Source organism: Littorina saxatilis, linkage group LG15 (assembly GCF_037325665.1).
Source record: "Littorina saxatilis isolate snail1 linkage group LG15, US_GU_Lsax_2.0, whole genome shotgun sequence".
In the NCBI taxonomy this organism is placed as follows: Eukaryota; Metazoa; Mollusca; class Gastropoda; order Littorinimorpha; family Littorinidae; genus Littorina; species Littorina saxatilis.
In genome coordinates this window covers 8,655,204-8,678,196 of record NC_090259.1, presented here as the reverse complement: position 1 = coordinate 8,678,196, position 22,993 = coordinate 8,655,204, and the positions used below count along the sequence as shown (strand labels likewise).

Sequence of the window (22,993 nt, the reverse complement as noted above, 5' to 3'; positions counted from 1 at the left end):
AAACATTTGCAGTGGAACCCCCCACCCACCCACCCACCCATCCCCTTTTATGACCTCAAACAATCTGAGAAAAACAATCTGAGAAAAACAATCTGAGAAAAACAATCTGAGAAAAACAATCTGAGAAAAACAATCTGAGAAAAACAATCTGAGAAAAGAAAAACAATCTGAGAAAAACAATCTGAGAAAAGAAAAGCAATCTGAGAAAAACAATCTGAGAAAAACAATCTGAGAAAAACAATCTGAGAAAAACAATCTGAGAAAAGAAAAACAATCTGAGAAAAACAATCTGAGAAAAGCAATCTGAGAAAAACAATCTGAGAAAAGAAAAACAATCTGAGAAAAACAATCTGAGAAAAACAATCTGAGAAAAACAATCTGAGAAAAGCAATCTGAGAAAAACAATCTGAGAAAAGAAAAACAATCTGAGAAAAACAATATGAGAAAAGAAAAGCAATCTGAGAAAAACAATCTGAGAAAAGAAAAACAATCTGAGAAAAACAATCTGAGAAAAACAATCTGAGAAAAACAATCTGAGAAAAGCAATCTGAGAAAAACAATCTGAGAAAAACAATCTGAGAAAAACAATCTGAGAAAAACAGGGCTTGTAAAGAAAAGAGTCTTAAAATGGAGGTACATTGACAGAGGCTGTGAACAGAAAATGTTCAGAATAGGACATTTTTTTGTTGAATTAATTAATTTTCATAACTACACCAGTGTCCACGTGCGCAATTAGTTCATATTCAGCAAACAATACACACAAAACAACAACAAAAATATGCACAGAGCGCAGCCCGGTTGTTGATTATTGGTCTGTGTGCCAGGTTTACGGTGCTCTCGTTCGCAGTAAAATAATGCCAAGATCTGTGATGGGTGACCTGATCGTTTACACAGGGGGGGAAATTTAATATATATATAAACGCGTTACATTTACTCGTCCAGACAGTCTTCCTCGTCTGTTGTAACTTATTCGGGTACTTTACAGGGCCGGTGTCACGAACTGAAAACTCTGCCTGAACTGACAATCCTTCTCATTGCGGTCAATGCGCCATGCGCTAACATGGGGAGATTAACCCTAACCCTTACCCTAACCCTTACCCTAATCCTAACCCTAATCATAACCCTAATCATAACCCTAACCCATGGTTCGTTCGGTCGAAGGGTCGCATTTTTTTAAAGTCCAAGATTGGCGCATGCGCATTGACCGCAATGAGAAGGATTGTTCAGCAGAGGTTTCAGTTCGTGACACCGCCGGTGTAACACGAGAAAATTACTCCCACGAGATTTTTACTCCGGAGTAAACATTTCGTACGAAAAAGTTACTCCCTTTACGAAAAAAGCACTCCCCCATTGCGCGAGAAAATTACTCCCCAAGACAGGTGAGTTCCGAGTAAAAATTTCGTGGAGGGAGTAGTTTTTTCGTGCCTTGGGGAGTTCTTTTCTCGTACGAAAAGTGTACTCGGAGTAAGAATTTCGTACGAAATATTTACTCCGGAGTAAATTTTTCCTGGAGTAAAAATTTCGTGTTACACCGGCTCTGCCACAAAGTCCCATTCACTCAAATCTTGTTGAGAGAGAAAAAAAAGAGTCTAAAACCACATTGTAACTTTGACCGCTAACGGTTAAAACAAGATAACTGATTTGCGGTCGTATATAAAGGAAAGAAAAACATGATAACATTCTGCTTAGCTAGCTTTCCTTGTGAGGACACAAAACTGCCCTTGACTTGGTGGTCCATTTTTTCTAGATTTATTTATTTCACTTTGAAGTTGACTTCAAATTTTCTTGTGGCGAAGTTTTTGAAAAGCTGGACACAATGTCTGCTGCAAAAGGTAAGAGGTTCACTCGTCAGTTTATCACTACTGGTTGTAAAATCTTAGCTATGTATGCTTGTATTCTAAATTTTACGACAGATTGAATTTGATGTGCAATTGTGTGGTGCTTTTAAAAGTGCTTGAAGTCTTAATTATAATTGAGTACGTCTGCTTCTTCGGTGTGTGATGGTTTTTTTTCCCTTTCCCTTAAACCTGCGTCAAATCTATTCTATTTTAAATCACTATAATATGCATGCTTTAATGTGAGAGTTGTTGCAGACTTTCTGATTAGTGATTTTTAACTGCCTGACTTTTTGATGTGTGTGAATGTTAATGTCAAATGCTTTTTGCAAAGCGCCCTGAGACTCCGTGCTATCTGGGCTGAGAAAATGGGTGCCACCCAAACGGGAGAGAAAAAACCGCGGGCTCTGATTCCTTGAAATCACAACAAATCTCAGTGTCATCCAATCCAACGCAGCGGGTGGCTCCCGTTTCACCTTGACATTGGTGTTGAATAGCGCTGTAGAAGAACGATCTATTGTTATCATTACCAAATACCTTGAGTTATAGCGGCACTCCTAAAGATGATATGTTTATCGTTAATTAATAAGTTAAGAAAGAATAACAGAAAAACAACACCCATTGATTGCGTTAGCGATTCGACCTGATCTTGAAGACGCGCAAAGTTAATTAGTTAACTCGATTTTGTAATGGACTTGATAAGCCTTTGCCTCTTGTCTGTGTCTCACTTAGAGAACAGCGATTCATTACTTGTTTACTCGTCACTTTGTAGTTTAATTTTGTGTGTGTCACTGCTGAAGACTGTATTTATCTCAGATCCAAGACAGATAAGACTGCTGTCGTTCCAAAATCAAGATTAAAAAGTAAAATAAAACACGCACACACAAGAAAGGTTAAGTTAAAATAAAATGAAACATTCACAAGAACTTCGACTTATAAATAAGTCACAGTAGCATTTACTATTAATTTTTGTCTCGTTTGTCTGAAAATTCGGATTTCTTGTCAATGTTTCGTTTTGACCCGCGTTTTGAGTGGCTCATAAAAGACCTCGGTCATTCTGCCATAAGTGCCGGTGGCTGATTACACCTAACACGCACAAACATAGGTAGCGCGGCTCTAGTTGCTACCAGCTTCCCACTGGGAGGAAGCGACCCGAATTTCAGTACAAGCAATGGGAGAATAAAGTCAAATGAAATGAAATGACATGAAATATTGGCGACCGAAAAAAGATGGCCGATGATGATGCTTCATGTCCCACAAGCTTATTCGGGACTTATTTGGTGATTCGCAAGCAAAAACAGATGCATCCCAGTGGGCTGGTTATACTCCGGGAACTGAGAAAAGACACACAACGTGCAGTGTGGATTGTGTGTTACCTGTGTTTCAGTGTTTACCTGTGACCCCAAGAACTTCAAGATGACCGATGAAATGAAACAAGCGTACGAGGATGATGGATACGTATTCATCAAGTAAGTTGCTAGAGGTGTAACTTTTGTGTACTTACAATTAAACGTAAGTGACGTTTATTGGGACCAAAATATTTATGTCAATCTGCTGCAGCTTTAACAAAACAAAACAACAACAACAACAAGAGGTGAAGCCTTCAAGGCTCACGTAAGAAATCGACAAACAGTAACACAAACTCAATTACTCCGTCACACATACACACACACACACACACACACACACACACACACACACACTGTAAGCATAGATGACACTGTGCAAGAAAGCGAGACACTAGATCTAGATCTGTCTGTCTGCATGTAGCCTGTAACTTACAGGGACACGACTGCCAACTAGTCTCGGCCCGCTCAAAATAACAATGACCGAGACTTTCAGTAATTCCTTCGCGTGACGTCTAACCCTCTTGCGCCATAATGTGACGTCTTCAAATGTTAAAGTTTCTACCACAGACATACACACGCACACACGCACACACGCACAGACAGACAAAGTTACGATCGCATAGGCTACACTTACGTGAGCCAAAAACCAAAAACAAACAAGCATGATTCTATAAAGATATCACCATCGTTTTTGTCCAGGTTTTATCTACCGTTGTTCTTTATTTCTCATCTCATCCCAAAGTTTTGTTTTCTTTTTTCATGTCAGCCCAGCGTTTTCTTTACTTCTAACGCAATCTCAGAGTTTTAATTATTTCTCACGCAATCCCAAAGGTTTCTTTATTTCAAATACCATCCCAGAGTTGTCTTTTATTCATGCCATGCCAGAGTTGTCCTTCTTTTCTCACGCAACCAACAATTCGTTCTTTCTTCTCTCATTATTTTCCAAATTTCTTCAATAGGATTGGTTGTGAAACTAAGCCCAAAGCATTTCCATGCATTTCTTTATGTCCTTCGTTTTGGATGTCTGTATGTCTTTTTTTTGTTTCTTCTTTTTCTTCAGCGTTCGACGATGGTTTTTTTTGTTTCAACACAAAAGGTTCATACTACTTCGACGGACGTCCCAACGCACTATATAATTTTCGCAGTAACGACAGCCCGGTATTTCTTACAGCAAATGTTCCCAACAGGACAAACTCCGGAAATCTTTCTTTATTTGGTGTTTAACGTTGTTTTCAACCACGAAGGTTATATCGCGACGGGGAAAGGGGGGGGGGGGGGGGGGAAATGGGATAGAGTCACTTGTCAATTGTTTCTTGTTCACAAAAGCACTAATCAAAAAATTGCTCCAGGGGCTTGCAACGTCTATATATATATATATATATACGACTTGTGTCTGTGTGTGTGTGTGTGTGTGTGTGTGTGTGTGTGTGTGTGTGTGTGTGTGTGTGTGTGTGTGTGTTCGCGATGCACGGCCAAAGTTCTCGATGGATCTGCTTCAATTTGGTGGGCATATACAGGTAGACCCCGGACACAACCTGGTCGATGAGAATTTTCAACACGTGCTCTCAGCGTGCAGCGCTGAACCGATTTTGGTTTTTCTGTTCATCTTCCCAGATCCATTCCCAGTAACTCTTCCTTATCTTCCCCAGTGTTTTGCGTTTATCTCCCTTCCTTCGTGTGGCGTCAATCCATATTCCCGTTACTATTTTTAGAAGGTCACTGTCCACAACGCTTAATCCATATTCCCGTTACTATTTTTAGAAGGTCACTGTCCACAACGCTCCTTATCTTCTCCAGTGTTTTGCGCGTTTATCGCCCTTCCTTCGTGTGGCGTCAATCGCGTACGGTGCGCCACTCACCCGGCGAAGCCGGTGTACGGTGCGCCACTCACCCGGGGTATTCGGCTCTACTTCTTCCCGGCGAAGCCGGCTACCCGGCGAAGCGGGTATTCATTCTAGTAGTACAATATATGACCTTACTGGGAGAATGCAAGTTTCCAGTACAAAGGACTTAACATTTCTTACATACTGCTTGACTAAAATCTTTACAAACATTGACTATATTCTATACAAGAAACACTTAACAAGGGTAAAAGGAGAAACAGAATCCGTTAGTCGCCTCTTACGACATGCTGGGGAGCATCGGGTAAATTCTTCCTCCTAACCCGCGGGGGGAACTCCGGAAATAACTCTGCCAAGCTTTTGTTATAGGTCAGGTGGAAGAGTTGCTTTCCCTTGTCTCTATAGACACTGAGGCAAGCCCGCAATGTCACGTGTAGCTTGCCTCAGTGCTTCTGTTGAAAAGAAAGGAAAAACAAGTGAAAGCATTTCTTCAACAACTTCTAACAAACCGACAGAGATCTATCCGGAATTCGTGTATTGCCTGATACACCGAAGGGTTATGTTCGTGTGACAGAGGGTTCCTGGATACAGAAGAGCTGCAGAATCTCCGCAAGACTGTCGAAGACACTGAGCAGTTCAAAAGTCGTATCTACGGGGTGAATTTCAGAGTGTGTGTGTGTGTGTGTGTGTGTGTGTGTGTGTGTGTGTCAGTGTGTGTGTGTGTCAGTGTGTGTGTGTGTGTCAGTGTGTCAGTGTGTGTGTGTGTGTGTGTTACTGTGTGTGTTAGTGTGTGTGTTAGTGTGTGTGTTAGTGTGTGTGTTACTGTGTGTGTTAGTGTGTGTGTTAGTGTGTGTGTGTTTGTGTGTGTGTGCCGTTGTGTGTGTGTTAGGGTGTTAGTGTGTTAGTGTGTGTGTTTGTGTGTGTGTGTGTGTGTGTTAGTGTGTGTGTGTGTTAGTGTGTGTATGTGTGTTAGTGCGGTGTGTGTTAGTGTGTGTGTGTTAGTGTGTTTGTGTGTGTGTGTGTGTGTGTGTTAGTGTGTGTGTGTTAGTGTGTGTGTGTGTGTGTGTGTATGTGTATGTATGTGTTAGTGTGTGTGTATGTGTTAGTGTGTGTGTATGTATGTGTTAGTGTGTGTGTATGTGTTAGTGTGTGTGTGTGTGTTAGTGTGTGTGTGTGTTAGTGTTAGTGTGTGTGTGTGTGTTTTGTGGAAAAGTTGCTTTCCTCTGTTTCCCGATGATAACCTATAATGTCACGCGTAGCACGGAATACCAAGGGAAACCAACACTTCCACAAGGCACTTAATTCCGTAGTCTGTTCTATTGCGGAAAGCCAACAGGTCAACTAGTAGTATGCGTGCATTGTTTCTGTTTGTTTGTTTGTTCGTTTGTTTTACACCTGCCACTGTGGGCAGGTTTCTGACGGAGAGGGCAGAGAGAGCCGTCTGACGCAATGGAAACACCCCGGAAATGACGTCACCGGCTTGCTCGCTCGCAGCGAAAAGGTCGCTGGGTCCGCGGAAAAGGTAAGCCGTACATATTGAAACTTCGCGATGTCCGTGGCCCAATAAAGGCAAACAGAAACACCAGACTGTGACAGAACCACAGTGTGTCTGTCTGTCTGCGTGCCTGCCTGCCTGCCTGCCTGCCTGTCTGTCTGTGTCTGCCTGTCTGTCTGCCTGCCTCAGTGTCTGTCTGCCTCTCAGGCTCTCTCTCTCTCTCTCTCTCTCTCTCTCTCTCTCTCTCTCTCTCTCTCTCTCTCTCTCTCTCTCTCTCTGTCTGTCCGCCTTTCTTTATGTCTAGTAGGATGTCACTGACTAAGTCATTGCTAAATAATCATGTACATATACCACAGTTACTGGGAGGAGAGGTGTACCACTACCACACCAAGCTGATGTGCAAGGACCCCCGGGGACTGGGAGGTAAACACATCTGGCACCAGGACTACGGGTAAGTCAGTCCTAACTTCTCTTCTTCTTCGTTCATGGGCTGAAACTCCCACGTTCACTCATGTTTTTTGCACGAGTGGACTTTTACGTGTATGACCGTTTTTACCCCGCCATTCTGGCAGCATACGCCGATTTCGGGGGAAGCATGCTGGGTATCATGTTTTCGTGTTACTTTCGCCCACCGAACTCTGACATGGATTACAGGATCTTTTCCGCGCGCACTTGGTCTTGTGCTTGTGTGTACACACGAAGGGGGATAAGGCACTAGCAGGTCTGTACATACGTTGACCAGGGAGATCGGAAAAATCTCCACCCTTAACCACCTACCAGGCGGCCGCGGCCGGGATTTGAACTCACGACCTTCCGATTAGAAGGCCGATGTCTTATCCTCTACGCCACTGCACCCGTCAGTCAGTCGTAACAAAGATACGACAGTGACATTGTATTCCTATTGTTTGACATAATATTGATGTTGACTGTGCAAGCCTGAGAAGACTAATGGTGTGACAACTCGTTGAATTTTGGGTGACATATTACCCGCTCCACAGTCAATTTTCTTGAGCCTTTTGTTATTAAATAAGAAGACAGAGGTAGAAAGTAGACGAACTCCGAAAATAAAGTTAACTGTGTCCAGTTTGTATGGGTTGTGAAAGAGTGACTACCCTTGCTTTTAGTGAGGCAAACTTTCTGCACGTGCTCCTTGTCCGCGTGTTTCAGACACATCCCTCGCTAGTGACTGGCCAATAATGTCACGCAGGAAGGTTTGACTCAATAAAAGCAAGAATCTCTCTTTCACAACCTATACACATAATACAGAACCGACATAGTTATTTATGAACATCGTCTATTGATGCAAGTTGACTGTGCAAGCCTGAGAGGAATAACGGTGTGACAACTGTCAACTCGCTTAATTTGGGGTAACATAATTATCACCCGCGCCCCTTTCAATTTTATTTGGCCTTTTAGTTTAAATAGGTAGACAGGAGGAGCAAATTGCATGCGTTTTCCAACATATGTAAGACACATTTAGAATTTGTTTGACTCTAACTCCTTTGCAAAGAAGCACATCATCCTCATAAAATGGACAAGTTTCTTTTTATCCTCCAGCTACTGGTACAAGAATGGCTGCCTGTTTCCCGACATGCTCAGCTTATTCCTTCCCATCGACCCCTGCCGCAAGGAGAACGGATGTCTGCAGGTAATATATTCCTGCAGAGCCTTACTTTTATTATTTACACTAGCAGTTAAGCCCGGCTTCGCCCGGGAGTAAGCGGAGCCCTGTAGCAATTTAAGACGCTCGCTATCCCATTATCATTAGCTTTACCTCCTTTGTTTGGATACAAAAAAGAGTTATCTCCCTTACCTTCTAGACATTTCCGGAACTGTCCAGGTAATTTTTCTTTCTTCATTTCTTCCCCTCATAGGAGCAATAGCGAGTCTCTAATATCACTGGCATGATGTGCTTGCTACAGGTGAACAGTAGGCACTGAACTGGTCTTGCACCATATAGGCTGTATTCAATAAATGGGAGGTCCATAATCTGAGAAAGGAAACAATGAATCAAGAAACTAAAACCCAGGTGCACATCTGCGGCACCTAGGGAGTGTACGTGCACACTATCTTGTTCCTGCCTCTTGCCATCTCAGAGGTATGGCGACCACAGACAAAAAAGAGTTATCTCCCTTACCTTCTAGAAATTTCCGGAACTGTCCAGTTAATTTTTCATTCTTCATTTCTTCCCCCCATAGGAGCAATAGCGAGTCTCTAATATCACTGGCATGATGTGCTTGCTACAGGTGAACAGTAGGCACTGAACTGGTCTTGCACCATATAGGCTGTATTCAATAAATGGGAGGTCCATAATCTGAGAAAGGAAACACTGAATCAAGAAACTAAAACCCATGTGCACATCTGCGGCACCTAGGGAGTGTACGTGCACACTATCTTGTTCCTGCCTCTTGCCATCTCAGAGGTATGGCGACCACAGACAAAAAAGAGTTATCTCCCTTACCTTCTAGAAATTTCCGGAACTGTCCAGTTAATTTTTCATTCTTCATTTCTTCCCCTCATAGGAGCAATAGCAAGTCTCTAATATCACTGGCATGATGTGCTTGCTACAGGTGAACAGTTATCTCCCTTACCTTCTAGAAATTTCCGGAACTGTCCAGTTAATTTTTCATTCTTCATTTCTTCCCCTCATAGGAGCAACAGCGAGTCTCTAATATCACTGGCATGATGTGCTTGCTACAGGTGAACAGTAGGCACTGAACTGGTCTTGCACCATATAGGCTGTATTCAATAAATGGGAGGTCCATAATCTGAGAAAGGAAACAATGAATCAAGAAACTAAAACCCAGTTAAGCCCGGCTTCGCCCGGGAGTAAGCGGAGCCCTGTAGCAATTTAAGACGCTCGCTATCCCATTATCATTAGCTTTACCTCCTTTGTTTGGATACAAAAAAAGAGTTATCTCCCTTACCTTCTAGAAATTTCCGGAACTGTCCAGTTAATTTTTCTTTCTTTATTTCTTCCCCTCATAGGAGCAATTATAGCGAGTCTCTAATATCACTGGCATGATGTGCTTGCTACAGGTGAACAGTAGGCACTGAACTGGTCTTGCACCATATAGGCTGTATTCAATAAATGGGAGGTCCATAATCTGAGAAAGGAAACACTGAATCAAGAAACTAAAACCCAGGTGCACATCTGCGGCACCTAGGGAGTGTACGTGCACACTATCTTGTTCCTGCCTCTTGCCATCTCAGAGGTATGGCGACCACAGACAAAAAAAGAGTTATCTCCCTTACCTTCTAGAAATTTCCGGAACTGTCCAGTTAATTTATCTGTTGTCTTATTATTTGTTTTGTCTTTTAATGTGCACCACACTGAAATTTCTCTGTATGAGATAATAAAGTATTCGTATTCGTATTCGTATTCGTATTTTTCATTCTTCATTTCTTCCCCTCATAGGAGCAACAGCGAGTCTCTAATATCACTGGCATGATGTGCTTGCTACAGGTGAACAGTAGGCACTGAACTGGTCTTGCACCATATAGGCTGTATTCAATAAATGGGAGGTCCATAATCTGAGAAAGGAAACACTGAATCAAGAAACTAAAACCCAGGTGCACATCTGCGGCACCTAGGGAGTGTACGTGCACACTATCTTGTTCCTGCCTCTTGCCATCTCAGAGGTATGGCGACCACAGACAGACAGACAGACAGACAGACAGACAGACACACAGACAGACACTCTCTTTTATTATATGTATAGATAGATAGATGTCATTTGTGTGTATAACTTATTTCTCAACCTGGAGTTACCTATCCTCGGTCTCGTTGTCACTGGATTGTTTCAATGCGTTATTTTGATATTTTTGTGCCCCTCCTATGGTTGATTGCGATTTTGTTCTCTTGAGAGACTTACCTCAATTACCTTAAGACGATAAGCAGGTTGCAGGACAAGAGATTTTTTCGTGATTTAAAAACAGCAACTTTTTCGTGTTGTTTTATTACAGAGGTAAACTTAGTCTCCTGTCTTCTACTTCTGTTTAATTGATTCATTTATTGGTTGATTGACTTATTCATTGATTGACATATCGATTGACCGAATGATTGATTGATTGATTGATTGATTGATTGATTGATCGATTTACTGACTGGATGGATGGATTGATTGATTGACTGGATTGATGGATTGATTGATGGAATAAAACTGACCCCAAGAATGTTAGGTTATTGGAACGTTTAATTATTGAAAAAACATTTTCATTTTCATGGATAGATGGATGGGTTGGATGATTGATTGATTGCTGAAACCATCGGTCATTTGATTAATATATTGATTGATTGTCCGATTGATTAACCGATTTGACCGTGAAGGTGATTGAAGGCTCACACAAGTGTGGTCGCATTGATCACGAGCTGTACCACGGACAGCAGCGGTGTAACGAAGAGAGGCTGCAGGAAATCAAAGCCAGGCTGCCCCACAAGTTCGTCGAAATGGACCCAGGTAAGTGGAATCACCTGTATCCCCCACCCCCCTCAGTCTCCTACCCCCCCCCCCCCCACCTCACTTCTTTCTTTCAAGGTCCCATTCCCACTTTTTTCTCTCAATCATTCCCCTTTTTTCTAAAAGTACCTGATTTGAACTTTACCTCTTCCCCCCGAAAGCGGGGTATGGCTGCCTGAATGGTGGGGTAAAAACGGTCATACACGTAAAAACCCACTCGTGCAATGAGTGAACGTGGGAGTTTCAGCCCATGAACGAAGAAGAACAACTTGACCGTATATCTGAAACACATCTGTGAATTTGTTTAAGTTTTTGCAAGACGATTCAAAATATTTCATAGTACATGTGTATTGGTAAGCAGTTACAAAGCTGCCTTCTGACGGCGAATTTCTCCCGTAAACAGTAGTGTATTATCTCGTATTAGTTGTGGGGGGAGACTACAGCTAATAGCAGTTTGGTGTCTCCGTATACATATTCAAACACTCAAGAATAATATGCATCACTAATAACTCATATGATTAAACAAAATGCCAAAGTGCATTAAGCAAAGTTCCCTTTCTAAGATATTTCAAAGCTGGAATTTTCCCACTGAAAATGATAGTACCCCCCCCCCCCTCCCTGGCTCCCTACACACACACACCTTGTAAGACACCTCCCCCGATTTTAGAATCCCCCCCCCCTGGCTCCCTACACACACACCTTTTAAGACACCTCCCCCGATTTTAGAATCCGCCCCCCTGGCCCCGCACACACACACCTTTTAAGACACCTCCCCCGATTTTCGAATCCCCCCCCCTGGCTCCCTACACACACACCTTTTAAGACACCTCCCCCGATTTTAGAATCCCCCACCCTGGCCCCGCACACACACACCTTTTAAGACACCTCCCCCGATTTTGGAATCCCCCACCCTGGCTCCCTACACACACACCTTTTAAGACACCTCCCCCGATTTTAGAATCCCCCCCCCCCCTGGCTCCCTACACACACACCTTTTAAGACACCTCCCCCGATTTTAGAATCCCCCACCCTGGCCCCGCACACACACACCTTTTAAGACACCTCCCCCGATTTTCGAATCCCCCCCCCTGGCTCCCTACACACACACCTTTTAAGACACCTCCCCCGATTTTAGAATCCCCCACCCTGGCCCCGCACACACACACCTTTTAAGACACCTCCCCCGATTTTGGAATCCCCCACCCTGGCTCCCTACACACACACCTTTTAAGACACCTCCCCCGATTTTAGAATCCCCCACCCTGGCCCCGCACACACACACCTTTTAAGACACCTCCCCCGATTTTAGAATCCCCCACCCTGGCCCCGCACACACACACCTTTTAAGACACCTCCCCCGATTTTAGAATCCCCCACCCTGGCTCCCTACACACACACCTTTTAAGACACCTCCCCCGATTTTAGAATCCCCCCCCCCCCCTGGCTCCCTACACACACACCTTTTAAGACACCTCCCCCGATTTTAGAATCCCCCACCCTGGCCCCGCACACACACACCTTTTAAGACACCTCCCCCGATTTTAGAATCCCCCCCCTGGCTCCCTACACACACACCTTTTAAGACACCTCCCCCGATTTTAGAATCCCCCCCCCCCCCCTGGCTCCCTACACACACACCTTTTAAGACACCTCCCCCGATTTTAGAATCCCCCCCCCCCCTGGCTCCCTACACACACACCTTTTAAGACACCTCCCCCGATTTTAGAATCCCCCACCCTGGCCCCGCACACACACACCTTTTAAGACACCTCCCCCGATTTTAGAATCCCCCCCCCCCTGGCTCCCTACACACACACCTTTTAAGACACCTCCCCCGATTTTAGAATCCCCCCCCCCTGGCTCCCTACACACACACCTTTTAAGACACCTCCCCCGATTTTAGAATCCCCCACCCTGGCCCCGCACACACACACCTTTTAAGACACCTCCCCCGATTTTAGAATCCGCCCCCCTGGCTCCCTACACACACACCTTTTAAGACACCTCCCCCGATTTTAGAATCCCCCACCCTGGCCCCGCACACACACACCTTTTAAGACACCTCCCCCGATTTTCGAATCCCCCCCCCTGGCTCCCTACACACACACCTTTTAAGACACCTCCCCCGATTTTAGAATCCCCCACCCTGGCCCCGCACACACACACCTTTTAAGACACCTCCCCCGATTTTAGAATCCCCCACCCTGGCTCCCTACACACACACCTTTTAAGACACCTCCCCCGATTTTAGAATCCCCCCCCCCCCCTGGCTCCCTACACACACACCTTTTAAGACACCTCCCCCGATTTTAGAATCCCCCACCCTGGCCCCGCACACACACACCTTTTAAGACACCTCCCCCGATTTTAGAATCCCCCCCTGGCTCCCTACACACACACCTTTTAAGACACCTCCCCCGATTTTAGAATCCCCCCCCCCCCCCCCTGGCTCCCTACACACACACCTTTTAAGACACCTCCCCCGATTTTAGAATCCCCCACCCTGGCCCCGCACACACACACCTTGTAAGACACCTCCCCCGATTTTAGAATCCCCCCCCCCTGGCTCCCTACACACACACCTTTTAAGACACCTCCCCCGATTTTAGAATCCCCCCCCCTGGCTCCCTACACACACACCTTTTAAGACACCTCCCCCGATTTTAGAATCCGCCACCCTGGCCCCGCACACACACACCTTTTAAGACACCTCCCCCGATTTTAGAATCCCCCCCCCCCTGGCTCCCTACACACACACCTTTTAAGACACCTCCCCCGATTTTAGAATCCCCCACCCTGGCCCCGCACACACACACCTTGTAAGACACCTCCCCCGATTTTAGAATCCCCCACCCTGGCCCCGCACACACACACCTTTTAAGACACCTCCCCCGATTTTAGAATCCCCCCCCCCCCTGGCTCCCTACACACACACCTTTTAAGACACCTCCCCCGATTTTAGAATCCCCCACCCTGGCCCCGCACACACACACCTTTTAAGACACCTCCCCCGATTTTAGAATCCCCCCCCCCCTGGCTCCCTACACACACACCTTTTAAGACACCTCCCCCGATTTTAGAATCCCCCACCCTGGCCCCGCACACACACACCTTTTAAGACACCTCCCCCGATTTTAGAATCCCCCCCCCCTGGCTCCCTACACACACACCTTTTAAGACACCTCCCCCGATTTTAGAATCCCCCACCCTGGCCCCGCACACACACACCTTTTAAGACACCTCCCCCGATTTTAGAATCCCCCACCCTGGCTCCCTACACACACACCTTTTAAGACACCTCCCCCGATTTTAGAATCCCCCACCCTGGCCCCGCACACACACACCTTGTAAGACACCTCCCCCGATTTTAGAATCCCCCACCCTGGCCCCGCACACACACACCTTGTAAGACACCTCCCCCGATTTTAGAATCCCCCACCCTGGCCCCGCACACACACACCTTTTAAGACACCTCCCCCGATTTTAGAATCCCCCCCCCCTGGCTCCCTACACACACACCTTTTAAGACACCTCCCCCGATTTTAGAATCCCCCACCCTGGCCCCGCACACACACACCTTGTAAGACACCTCCCCCGATTTTAGAATCCGCCCCCCTGGCTCCCTACACACACACCTTTTAAGACACCTCCCCCGATTTTAGAATCCGCCACCCCCTTAAAGACCATTAATTTTTGTTCGCAACGTCTAAATGTACCCGCATTTTCAGACTCCCTTTCATTTATGATCAAAGTTTCTCCTCTTTCAGGACTTAGTGATTGCCAAATCGACCGCCGGGTCGCACTGAGAGGCGAGTAAAAATTCCGCCGGGCTAGTAGAAACCGCCGGGCAACTCACCCGGCTGGCCAATGAAAATTCTGGTCAACTAGAACTTTTTCGGTTGTAATATCGAGTTTTAAAACCACATAAACACTGCAGATCAACTGTGGTTTGTACCGGGCCAGCAACATTACTGCCGGGCTAGTAACTTTATTGAAGTTACTTGCCCGGCTGGAGAGTTAACATTTTGAGATTTGGCCATCTGCAGGTCGTAACTGGAGGACAGGGTTGCGGGGGGGGGGGGGGGGGGGGGGGGGGGGGGGGGGGGGGGGGGGGGGGGGGGGGGGGGGGGGGGAGGGGGTGCACTATCCTGACGTGTGTGTTTCAACTGCAGGTGACTGCCTGTTTTTCCACTGCAACCTGCTTCACTGCAGTGACGCCAACCTGTCTGAGACCAAGCGGTGGGTTCTGATCCCCGCCTACAACAAGGCCTCTAACAACCCCACCAAGATTCACCACCACCCCTGCTACACCCCGCTACACAAGGTGTGTATGGATTCACACTGGCGCCAAAAGTGTTCAGTTAGATAAGTGAATAAATTAAGTACAAGTGCACCGGGCATTGCATAGATTCAGCAAGATTCACCACCACCCCTGCTACACTCCGCTTAGCAGGGTTTGTATGGTTGCACACTAAGGCCAAAAGTGTTCAGTTAAATAAGTAAATAAATTAAGTAGAAGTGCAATGCCTTTGGCACAGTTGTCAACCAGGCATTGCATAGATTCAGCAATTCACCACCATCCCTGCTACACCCCGCTACACAAGGTTTGTATCACTACTTTGAAACTTCTGCTTCTTGTCATCATTATAATCATTGCAAGGGCTCCAGGAACTGAGAAATGTTAAACACACTTAAAACCACGTAAATGTTACAGGAAGGCGCCTTTACCGCCTATGCATGGTCGCCGTGACCTTGCAAGGCGGAGCATCGAAATTTGCGCGGAATATTCAAAAAGCTTAAACCACACTCACTTTTTTTTCTTGAAAACAGCATAAATATTGTTTTAAGCGTAATAAGTTTAATCTGTATGTATGCTGGAGGTGTAAATGCACTAACATGCATATTTTGTTGCTTGTAAGATGTAGTGTTCACTTACAAAACTTTGACAAGTTTGGTCTTTCGGTTGGCGGTGTAATGTGATTCTTATGTACCGGTTCGACATGTAGGAAACAGCAGTATTTAACTGATTTCTTCCGCATTGAATGTTTCTTTGTGCAATCAGTATAGAAGATTGCAGAGAGTGTATTCTGATGATTTAAAATGTGTGTATTATTATTAAGCAGCCCTGATAGTACTGACTATGTCTTTTTCTACTAAACTGACTCAGTGTGTGACTTCTTAACTGTGCACATTTTCAGCCAGAAATTCATTTCTCTTCCTTGTCTTGCTTGCAAATTTGTGACGGTCCACCACGAAACCAGTCTTAAGTCGCAGCAGACGAAAGCGAGCTAGTTCGAGGAAAAGGCACTGAGGGTCTATCTGGGTGAAATTCACTTTTTTGCAGAAACGTGTTCTGTAGACCCCAAATTACATGACAACCAAACAAATATGCCAAAATCAATCGCTAAATAGTTAAATTATTGGATTTAAATGCAATACATTCATCAAAAAAGTCCAGCATGACATCAAAATGCCTCACTTTGACCGATAATTTGCTTAGTGTATCCCTGACAGGGCCCCAACAAGTTTGGTACCGTCGGAAAGCTTATTGCATCAGCTTTCGCGCCCTGCTGCGCAGTGGTTCAAAATACCCGTCCACTTCCTCCAAATAAGGAAACCGGCACGTAAACAAATTTTAAGATTGAACCAATCAGCTTTGTCTGCCTTCCAAAAAGGACTAGCAACGGCCTCCTCATTGGTCAAATCAGTCCAGGGGGAAGTAACACAGTATGATTTCCGTTCGCTGAACGAAACCAAAACAATGACTGACGTACGCCGATTGACAGCGCTTCTCAACTGCGATTCGCTTGAAAATAACCACGAACTCCAAGATTTGTTGTTGGATTTCTTTGCCGAAGACGTTGCTGGATTCAGTGACTCCGATTCTCATGCCGAAATATGTGACGCTTGCTGAATATGCGGACGAAGAGGAGACAGACCGTCCGCTTTTCAGTGTCAAAAACACCGTTGGCGTTTCTAATGGCACTGCATCAACTGCAAGAACACACGTAGTTGAGGCGAGTTGTAGAGGAGATGTGATGGAGGTGCATGCTGTAGTTCGTTAATTGCAACAGGGCTGTGATGTGCTCGAGAGAACTCGCCTTCGTTGCTGCAAAGCCAATGGAACTGGCTGCAAACAGATTAAAGTTCCCGACGCTGCACCCAGAAATACTCGTCGTGGATGTATCACCCAGTTTGATCCGGAGGAAATTGTAGCTCTACAGCTCTCAGTGCAAGACATGTGACATGTATAAAGGTGAGGTTGGAGGTGGTGTCAACATTGATGTGCAAGAGCTTTTGTGGTGAACAGACTGTCACAGTGGAGGAGTTCCTGTGTTTGGGATCTACATTCTGATCTGTACGTATTCCTATTCGATGCCAACAAAGTGATTGATACAAGTAAGTTGATTTTGCTCAAGTGTTTGTCAAACTAATGGACAAAAACGTAGGTGAGATGCATGTAACCTCTTTATTCCTGATAATGACAGTGAAAATGTTTGCTGATGTGTATGACCTGTATTTGACCGTTTTCCTCCACATGTATGATGTAAACAAAGCCTTCAAAAATGGTGATAATTGTTCTTTTAACCCTTCGTTTTGCATTTAAATGATGCATGAAAGATCAAAGTACACTTGTGCAACATTTGGAAGGGTGAGGTTAATTTTCAACCCCCGTTGCTAAGGAAAATGTGAAGCTGGTGCCTTCCAAAACTTTCAAGCCCGATTTCTCAAAATGGCCGCCGGTCAACTTCTTTCATAAAAATGGCCGTAATATCGTTATTTATTGACCTAGAGCTTTAATTTTTTTTTCTAAACATCCAGGAAAGACTAACAATTTCAAAATAATAACTAACTCAAATCATCCAAATTTCGACTTAAGACTGATTTTGTGATGGACTGTCACAATTGTTCTTTCCTGGCCCAGCGATAACATAAACACTCCTGCCAAGGGTTGTGTTCTGCGATGTTTTAGAGCTCGGAAAGGCAGCAGAGGGCTTGTCATCAGCTTTCCCTAAATGGATTGCTTGAGGGCTAATAAGGAAGGGATACTGCTATATCAGTGGTGGTTGTTGACATCTTGTATATATACAGCTTGCTGAATCCTAATGCATGGGCCAAAGAAGGAAACTCGGCTCCACTGGGCACTGGAGCTAGAAGTCACGGTGTTCAGTAAATTGAATAAATGAATAAGAAAAGCAAGGGGGCACATTCTTGAAGTTATGATATTTTTCAACGAAAACTGACGACCTAGGGCTACATGGATAGATGCTTGCAGTCTGAGATTGATGTTCTGGCCCAACACCCGTTTCGTTTGATCCAAAATGTCAGTTCTTATGACATGATTTTTTGCAAAGTGAAGTGCCATGAAGCACTAAGCGTAAACGATGACAACTACAAGACCTGAAGCGTGAGATTTCGTACCCGTAGTCTGTTCGTTCTTCGTAGAAAACACAACTTCTCCAATCTGTTCAAATAATCGATTTTGGAATAATGATGCTGTGTGTTTCCCAGGTGCCCGACTCTGCCATCAGGGAGTGCCGAAACTACACGGATTTCAGCGGCAAGGAGTTCTTGGACCCCAAGACGGACAAAACTGCTGACGTCATGGCCGACAAAACTCCCGCTTGAAGCGGGTCTCTTATAAAAGAGAAAAATAAAGAAACAAAAGAGAGAGAGAGAGACAGAGAGACTAGAGAGAAGAGGCTGCTGTAAATAAGAGTTTGAAAGACTACCCTTCCGTTAGAATATTTGATGTAAAAAAAATAAACCACCCACACAACAAATAATATATGAATAATTTAAAAAAAAAAACCGGACAGTTGAAGAAAAAACAGCACTGTGTATCTTTTTTCAGTGAGGCAGCTTCAGTCAAACTCTCTCTTCCGGCACCTTCTCTGTCTCTCCTTTAGATAAGGCTGCACGCTAAAGACAATAAACCGTCCCCAAAAAGTACCCCCCTCCCCCTCCCCCCCCCCCCCCCTTCTGCCTGTCTCTCTGGCCCTCTAATATTTTACTGGGCGCTAAGTATAAATGTGCCTATCTTTGTCACGCTCATTGTAAGGCCTACTTTTGATGCAGAATTTGCTTCAGTTATGACAATGAATCGTTATGAGTTTGAATGAATCATGACATCGAAGATATAAATGAATTATGAATTTGAAAGAATCACACCATCATGCCATAATAAATCACCATGGATTTTCTAAATTTTGACATAACTACTCCATGTTGATCCATGTTACTAGTCTGTCTGTTTCGCCTTCCTTTGTATTTTCTCCTGCTTGGTTCATGTTGACATATAAAGGTACGTGACTTCTCATGTAACCCACCATGTCAACACCTCCCCCACCCCCTCCCCAATCTGTTGTGTTTTTAGATTAAAAACACGCTCAGAAAGTTAAAACGAAGAGAGGTACAGAAAAGCGTGCTATCCTTCTCAGCGCAACGAATACCCCGCTCTTCTTGTCAATTCCACGGGCACTGCCTTTGCCACGGGCGGTGGAGTGACGATGCTACGAGTATACGGTCTTGCTGCGTTGCATTGCGTTCAGTTTCATTCTGTGAGTTCGACAGCTACTTGACTAAATGTTGTATTTTCGCCTTACGCGACTTGTTTTTTTCTTTCTTTGTACATGGTAAAGAGCATCTTTTACTTAAACAGGCAGGGACGGCCAAATGTCAAAATTTAACCTCACCATCCGGGCGATTAACTTCAAGAAAGTCACTATAGCCCGCCAGAAATGTCACAGTTGCTATGATCGGCAGTGTTTATACTGCTTAGCAACTATGTAGTACAACCAGAAGTGTTGCATTTGACAAGAATGTTCACAGTGACTGGCCAGCCGGGCGAGTTGCCAGGTGGTTTCTACTAGCCCGACGGATTATTGACCCGCCCCTGGCGATCGGGAGGACGAATTGGCCATTCTCGAATTGTGTTTTGCTTTTACCGACAGAGAGTCAAGAACAGCTAGACGCCTCGGTCTGTTTAACCGGTGTCGTTTGTCCATTTCTCTCATTTTTCAGGTCATGTGTGAAAAAGGCTGCCCCACGCAATTTATTTTGTTTGTTTGTATTCTAATTAGGTTTGACTTTGTTATTGTTGTTATGGTTTTTTCCCCCATTCATGTTCGGAACTCTAATAACAAATTGATCAAATATATATTATATACGTCGTTTGTGTTGTAATGATTGCCCTTTTTTTATTTGTCTTTGAGACCCATTATAATAAACGAATCAATTACTTTGATTTAGTTATGCACAAAAAATGTGTGTGTGTGTGTGTGTGTGTGTGTGTGTGTGTGTGTGTGTGTGTGTGTGTGTGTGTGTGTGTGTGCAGGGCCGGACTAGGTAAGTACTAGGGGGGAGTTACAGATGGGGGTCCAGGGGCCGAAGCCCCTTGGTGGGGGTCCAGGGGGCGAAGCCCCCTTTGTGGGGGTTGCCCCCTTGAAGCTGAACGTTTTTTGATGTTTCTGGAACGAACGAACGAACGAACTTTATTACTCAAGGATGGAGATTTTAGACTCACGCCTAGTCTTACTGACAATCTGTCCCTGCCAAACTAAGACATCAAAATAAAGACAATAAAAGGACAATTGTCAATCGCAATCATACAGTATTACTAATTACAACATAACCAATACGAATACATAATGCATGATAGAACATTGAAATGTACATGTATGTCAATGTAATACAAAGGAAAAGAAAAGTCGACTCGCACACACACGCGCGCAGCATGCCAGCAATCACGTTCGCACTCAATACAACACACACACTCACACACACACACACACACACACACACACACACACACACACACACACACACACACACACACCGCGCGCACACACACACAGACATATACGCACGCACATGCACACGCACACACACACACACACGCACACACACACACACACACACACACACAGGGAAGGAAAGGAATGACAGGAAGCCTCTCTTTGAACAAAGCACATGGCCCGGGCCGATACTACCGGAAGTCACGTCATTGCAAAGGGAAACCACTGTCGCGGCAGTCTATACGAGTGCCGATGGATCCCCTATGACGCATAGGCAACGGAATGCAATGCAAGGAATTCGTTCCTTTTTCATGATTTTTTTTTGGAGGGGGTGAGAGGTGCGATTCCACCATAAAGGCCATCCCCTCCTCATCGTGGTATGGTGGTGAAACAGAACCAAGCTATGACGTCGGAAGAAAATAGCTGAAACTTATCTCACTGTCCCTAAAATGTGGGGGTGATTTTCTCATTGTGAGCATTGTGAGAAGTATTCTGGTAGGGTTCTCCCTTGGCGGACAGGTTGGTTGCTGGCTAACGGGGCTCTGGTGAAGACGGAGGTGTGCTGGACAGTTCCGATGTGACGGCACAGAGGCCCAAGGACACAAGCGGCGGTCATCTCAGCAACCTCCAAACGGGTAGACTGGACTCGTCAACCCTGGCAGGTAACCAGTCTAGGAGAAGGGAAACTCCGAAATAGAACCACGGGCAGACCAAGCTCAACAGCCCAGGAAGGCAATTGGTCTAGGGGAGGGACCCCTGACCAACGTCCAAGGCCGAAGTCGGAGATGCGGGACCCCCTGGGTGCCAAAAAACGCTGCATCACGCAAATCACAAAATTAGTGAACGACGAAGAAGAAGAAGAGGTGCGATTTCTCCTCGGATTTCATGATGATCCAGATGCAACCCCCCCTCCCTCCCCCTCAAAAAAATAAATAAAAATTAGCGTTTGGGAGGTACATGTTTAAGCCAGGGGGGGGGGGGGTTGCGCAACCCCTGTAATCCCCCCCCCCCCTAGTCCGGCCCTGGTGTGTGTCTGTGTGTCTGTGTCTGTGTCTGTGTTTGTCTGTGTGTGTCTGTGAACCGCCGAAGAGAGAAAAGGCGAGAGACAGACAGACAGAGCAGGGGCGACGGGACTAACTAAATGTCGTTGCCAGGCACCACAACACTGCGTTCTCTTTGACACGTTTGTTTCTCTGCACTTGAGTTGTTCTTTGCCACTGGTGACCAGTTGGAGTCAGTTCACACGGACGCATGTTTCAATACAGTCTAGAAGAGAAACTGGCCACAAAGCACCCAGTACATGACAAAGAGATATTAAAATTACCACAATCAAAGAAAATATCACGATCATTCAATCCATTCGTCTCCTTCTTCTCTCCGTTCATGTGCTGAAACTCCCACGTTCCCTCATGTTTTTGCACGACCGACTGAGTGGGGTTTTACGTGCATGACTGTTTTTACCCCGCCTTTCAGGCAGCATTCGCATCCTAAACTCAGGTCAAAATGAGTTACTTCCCTTCGGGTCTCATTTATCCCTGACAGGATGCCTTGGTTTTCTTTCCGTGGGTAAGAAATCGAGTTTTTAGCCTACATATTTAGAGCTTTTCGTAATGTGTTATTGATATAAGCAGATTCGCGATCGTCGATAATAATTTTTCATGGTGTGTATTTTTTTAAATTACAAAGGAATTGATATATGTAAGACAGATTCAAGCGAGCTATCCTTCGCGGGTGTATTTACTGTGCAAACAACTCTAAATATGGCAACAGTGTCACGTGATAATCAACTTTGGCTACGAAGCAGACGATACTTTTTTCCGTAACCAGTTGGGAGTGATGCAACAATTTCACGGTCTCCTTCCCACAGCAGTCTCAACATTTCGACTTGTTTTAACCTTAGAACGATGTCCTTATTATCATAACTGTGAAGAATAGAACGGAGATCACTGTCGAAGTCAGCCAATCTGCAATCACTTTCGTCTCAGTTGGGAGATAACTTTGTATTCTTGTTTTGATAGATTCCGCGCAGTAGGCCTAATTATACATCCTGACAGAGAGACCATAAGCGATAGCGTGGACCGATGGTTATCAGAATGGCAGCATACGCCGATTTCGGGGGAAGCATGCTGGGTATTTTCGTGTTTCTTTAACCCACCGAACTCTGACATGGATTACAGTATCTTATTCGTGCGCACTTGGTCTCGTGCTTTAGTCTA

General features: G+C 45.0%; 1 protein-coding gene across 2 annotated transcripts in view; it reads left to right on the top strand.

Moving 5' to 3' along the window:
- Window positions 1-1,692: 1,692 nt before the first annotated feature.
- The window catches only part of LOC138948442 (L-proline trans-4-hydroxylase-like), a 37,145-nt gene continuing 15,844 nt past the window's right edge, over window positions 1,693-22,993 (top strand). Inside the window, exons 1-9 of one of the 2 annotated variants that reach the window (XM_070319981.1) lie at window positions 1,718-1,832; window positions 3,223-3,304; window positions 5,600-5,681; window positions 6,437-6,547; window positions 6,877-6,971; window positions 8,078-8,168; window positions 10,851-10,980; window positions 15,153-15,304; window positions 18,493-20,227. In XM_070319981.1, coding sequence (XP_070176082.1) covers window positions 1,817-1,832; window positions 3,223-3,304; window positions 5,600-5,681; window positions 6,437-6,547; window positions 6,877-6,971; window positions 8,078-8,168; window positions 10,851-10,980; window positions 15,153-15,304; window positions 18,493-18,609 — 876 coding nt within the window. In that variant the 5' untranslated portion in view covers window positions 1,718-1,816 and the 3' untranslated portion in view covers window positions 18,610-20,227. Of the gene's footprint in view, window positions 1,833-3,222; window positions 3,305-5,599; window positions 5,682-6,436; window positions 6,548-6,876; window positions 6,972-8,077; window positions 8,169-10,850; window positions 10,981-15,152; window positions 15,305-18,492; window positions 20,228-22,993 lie in introns of those variants that run through there. The other variant, XM_070319980.1, reaches the window with a different exon arrangement.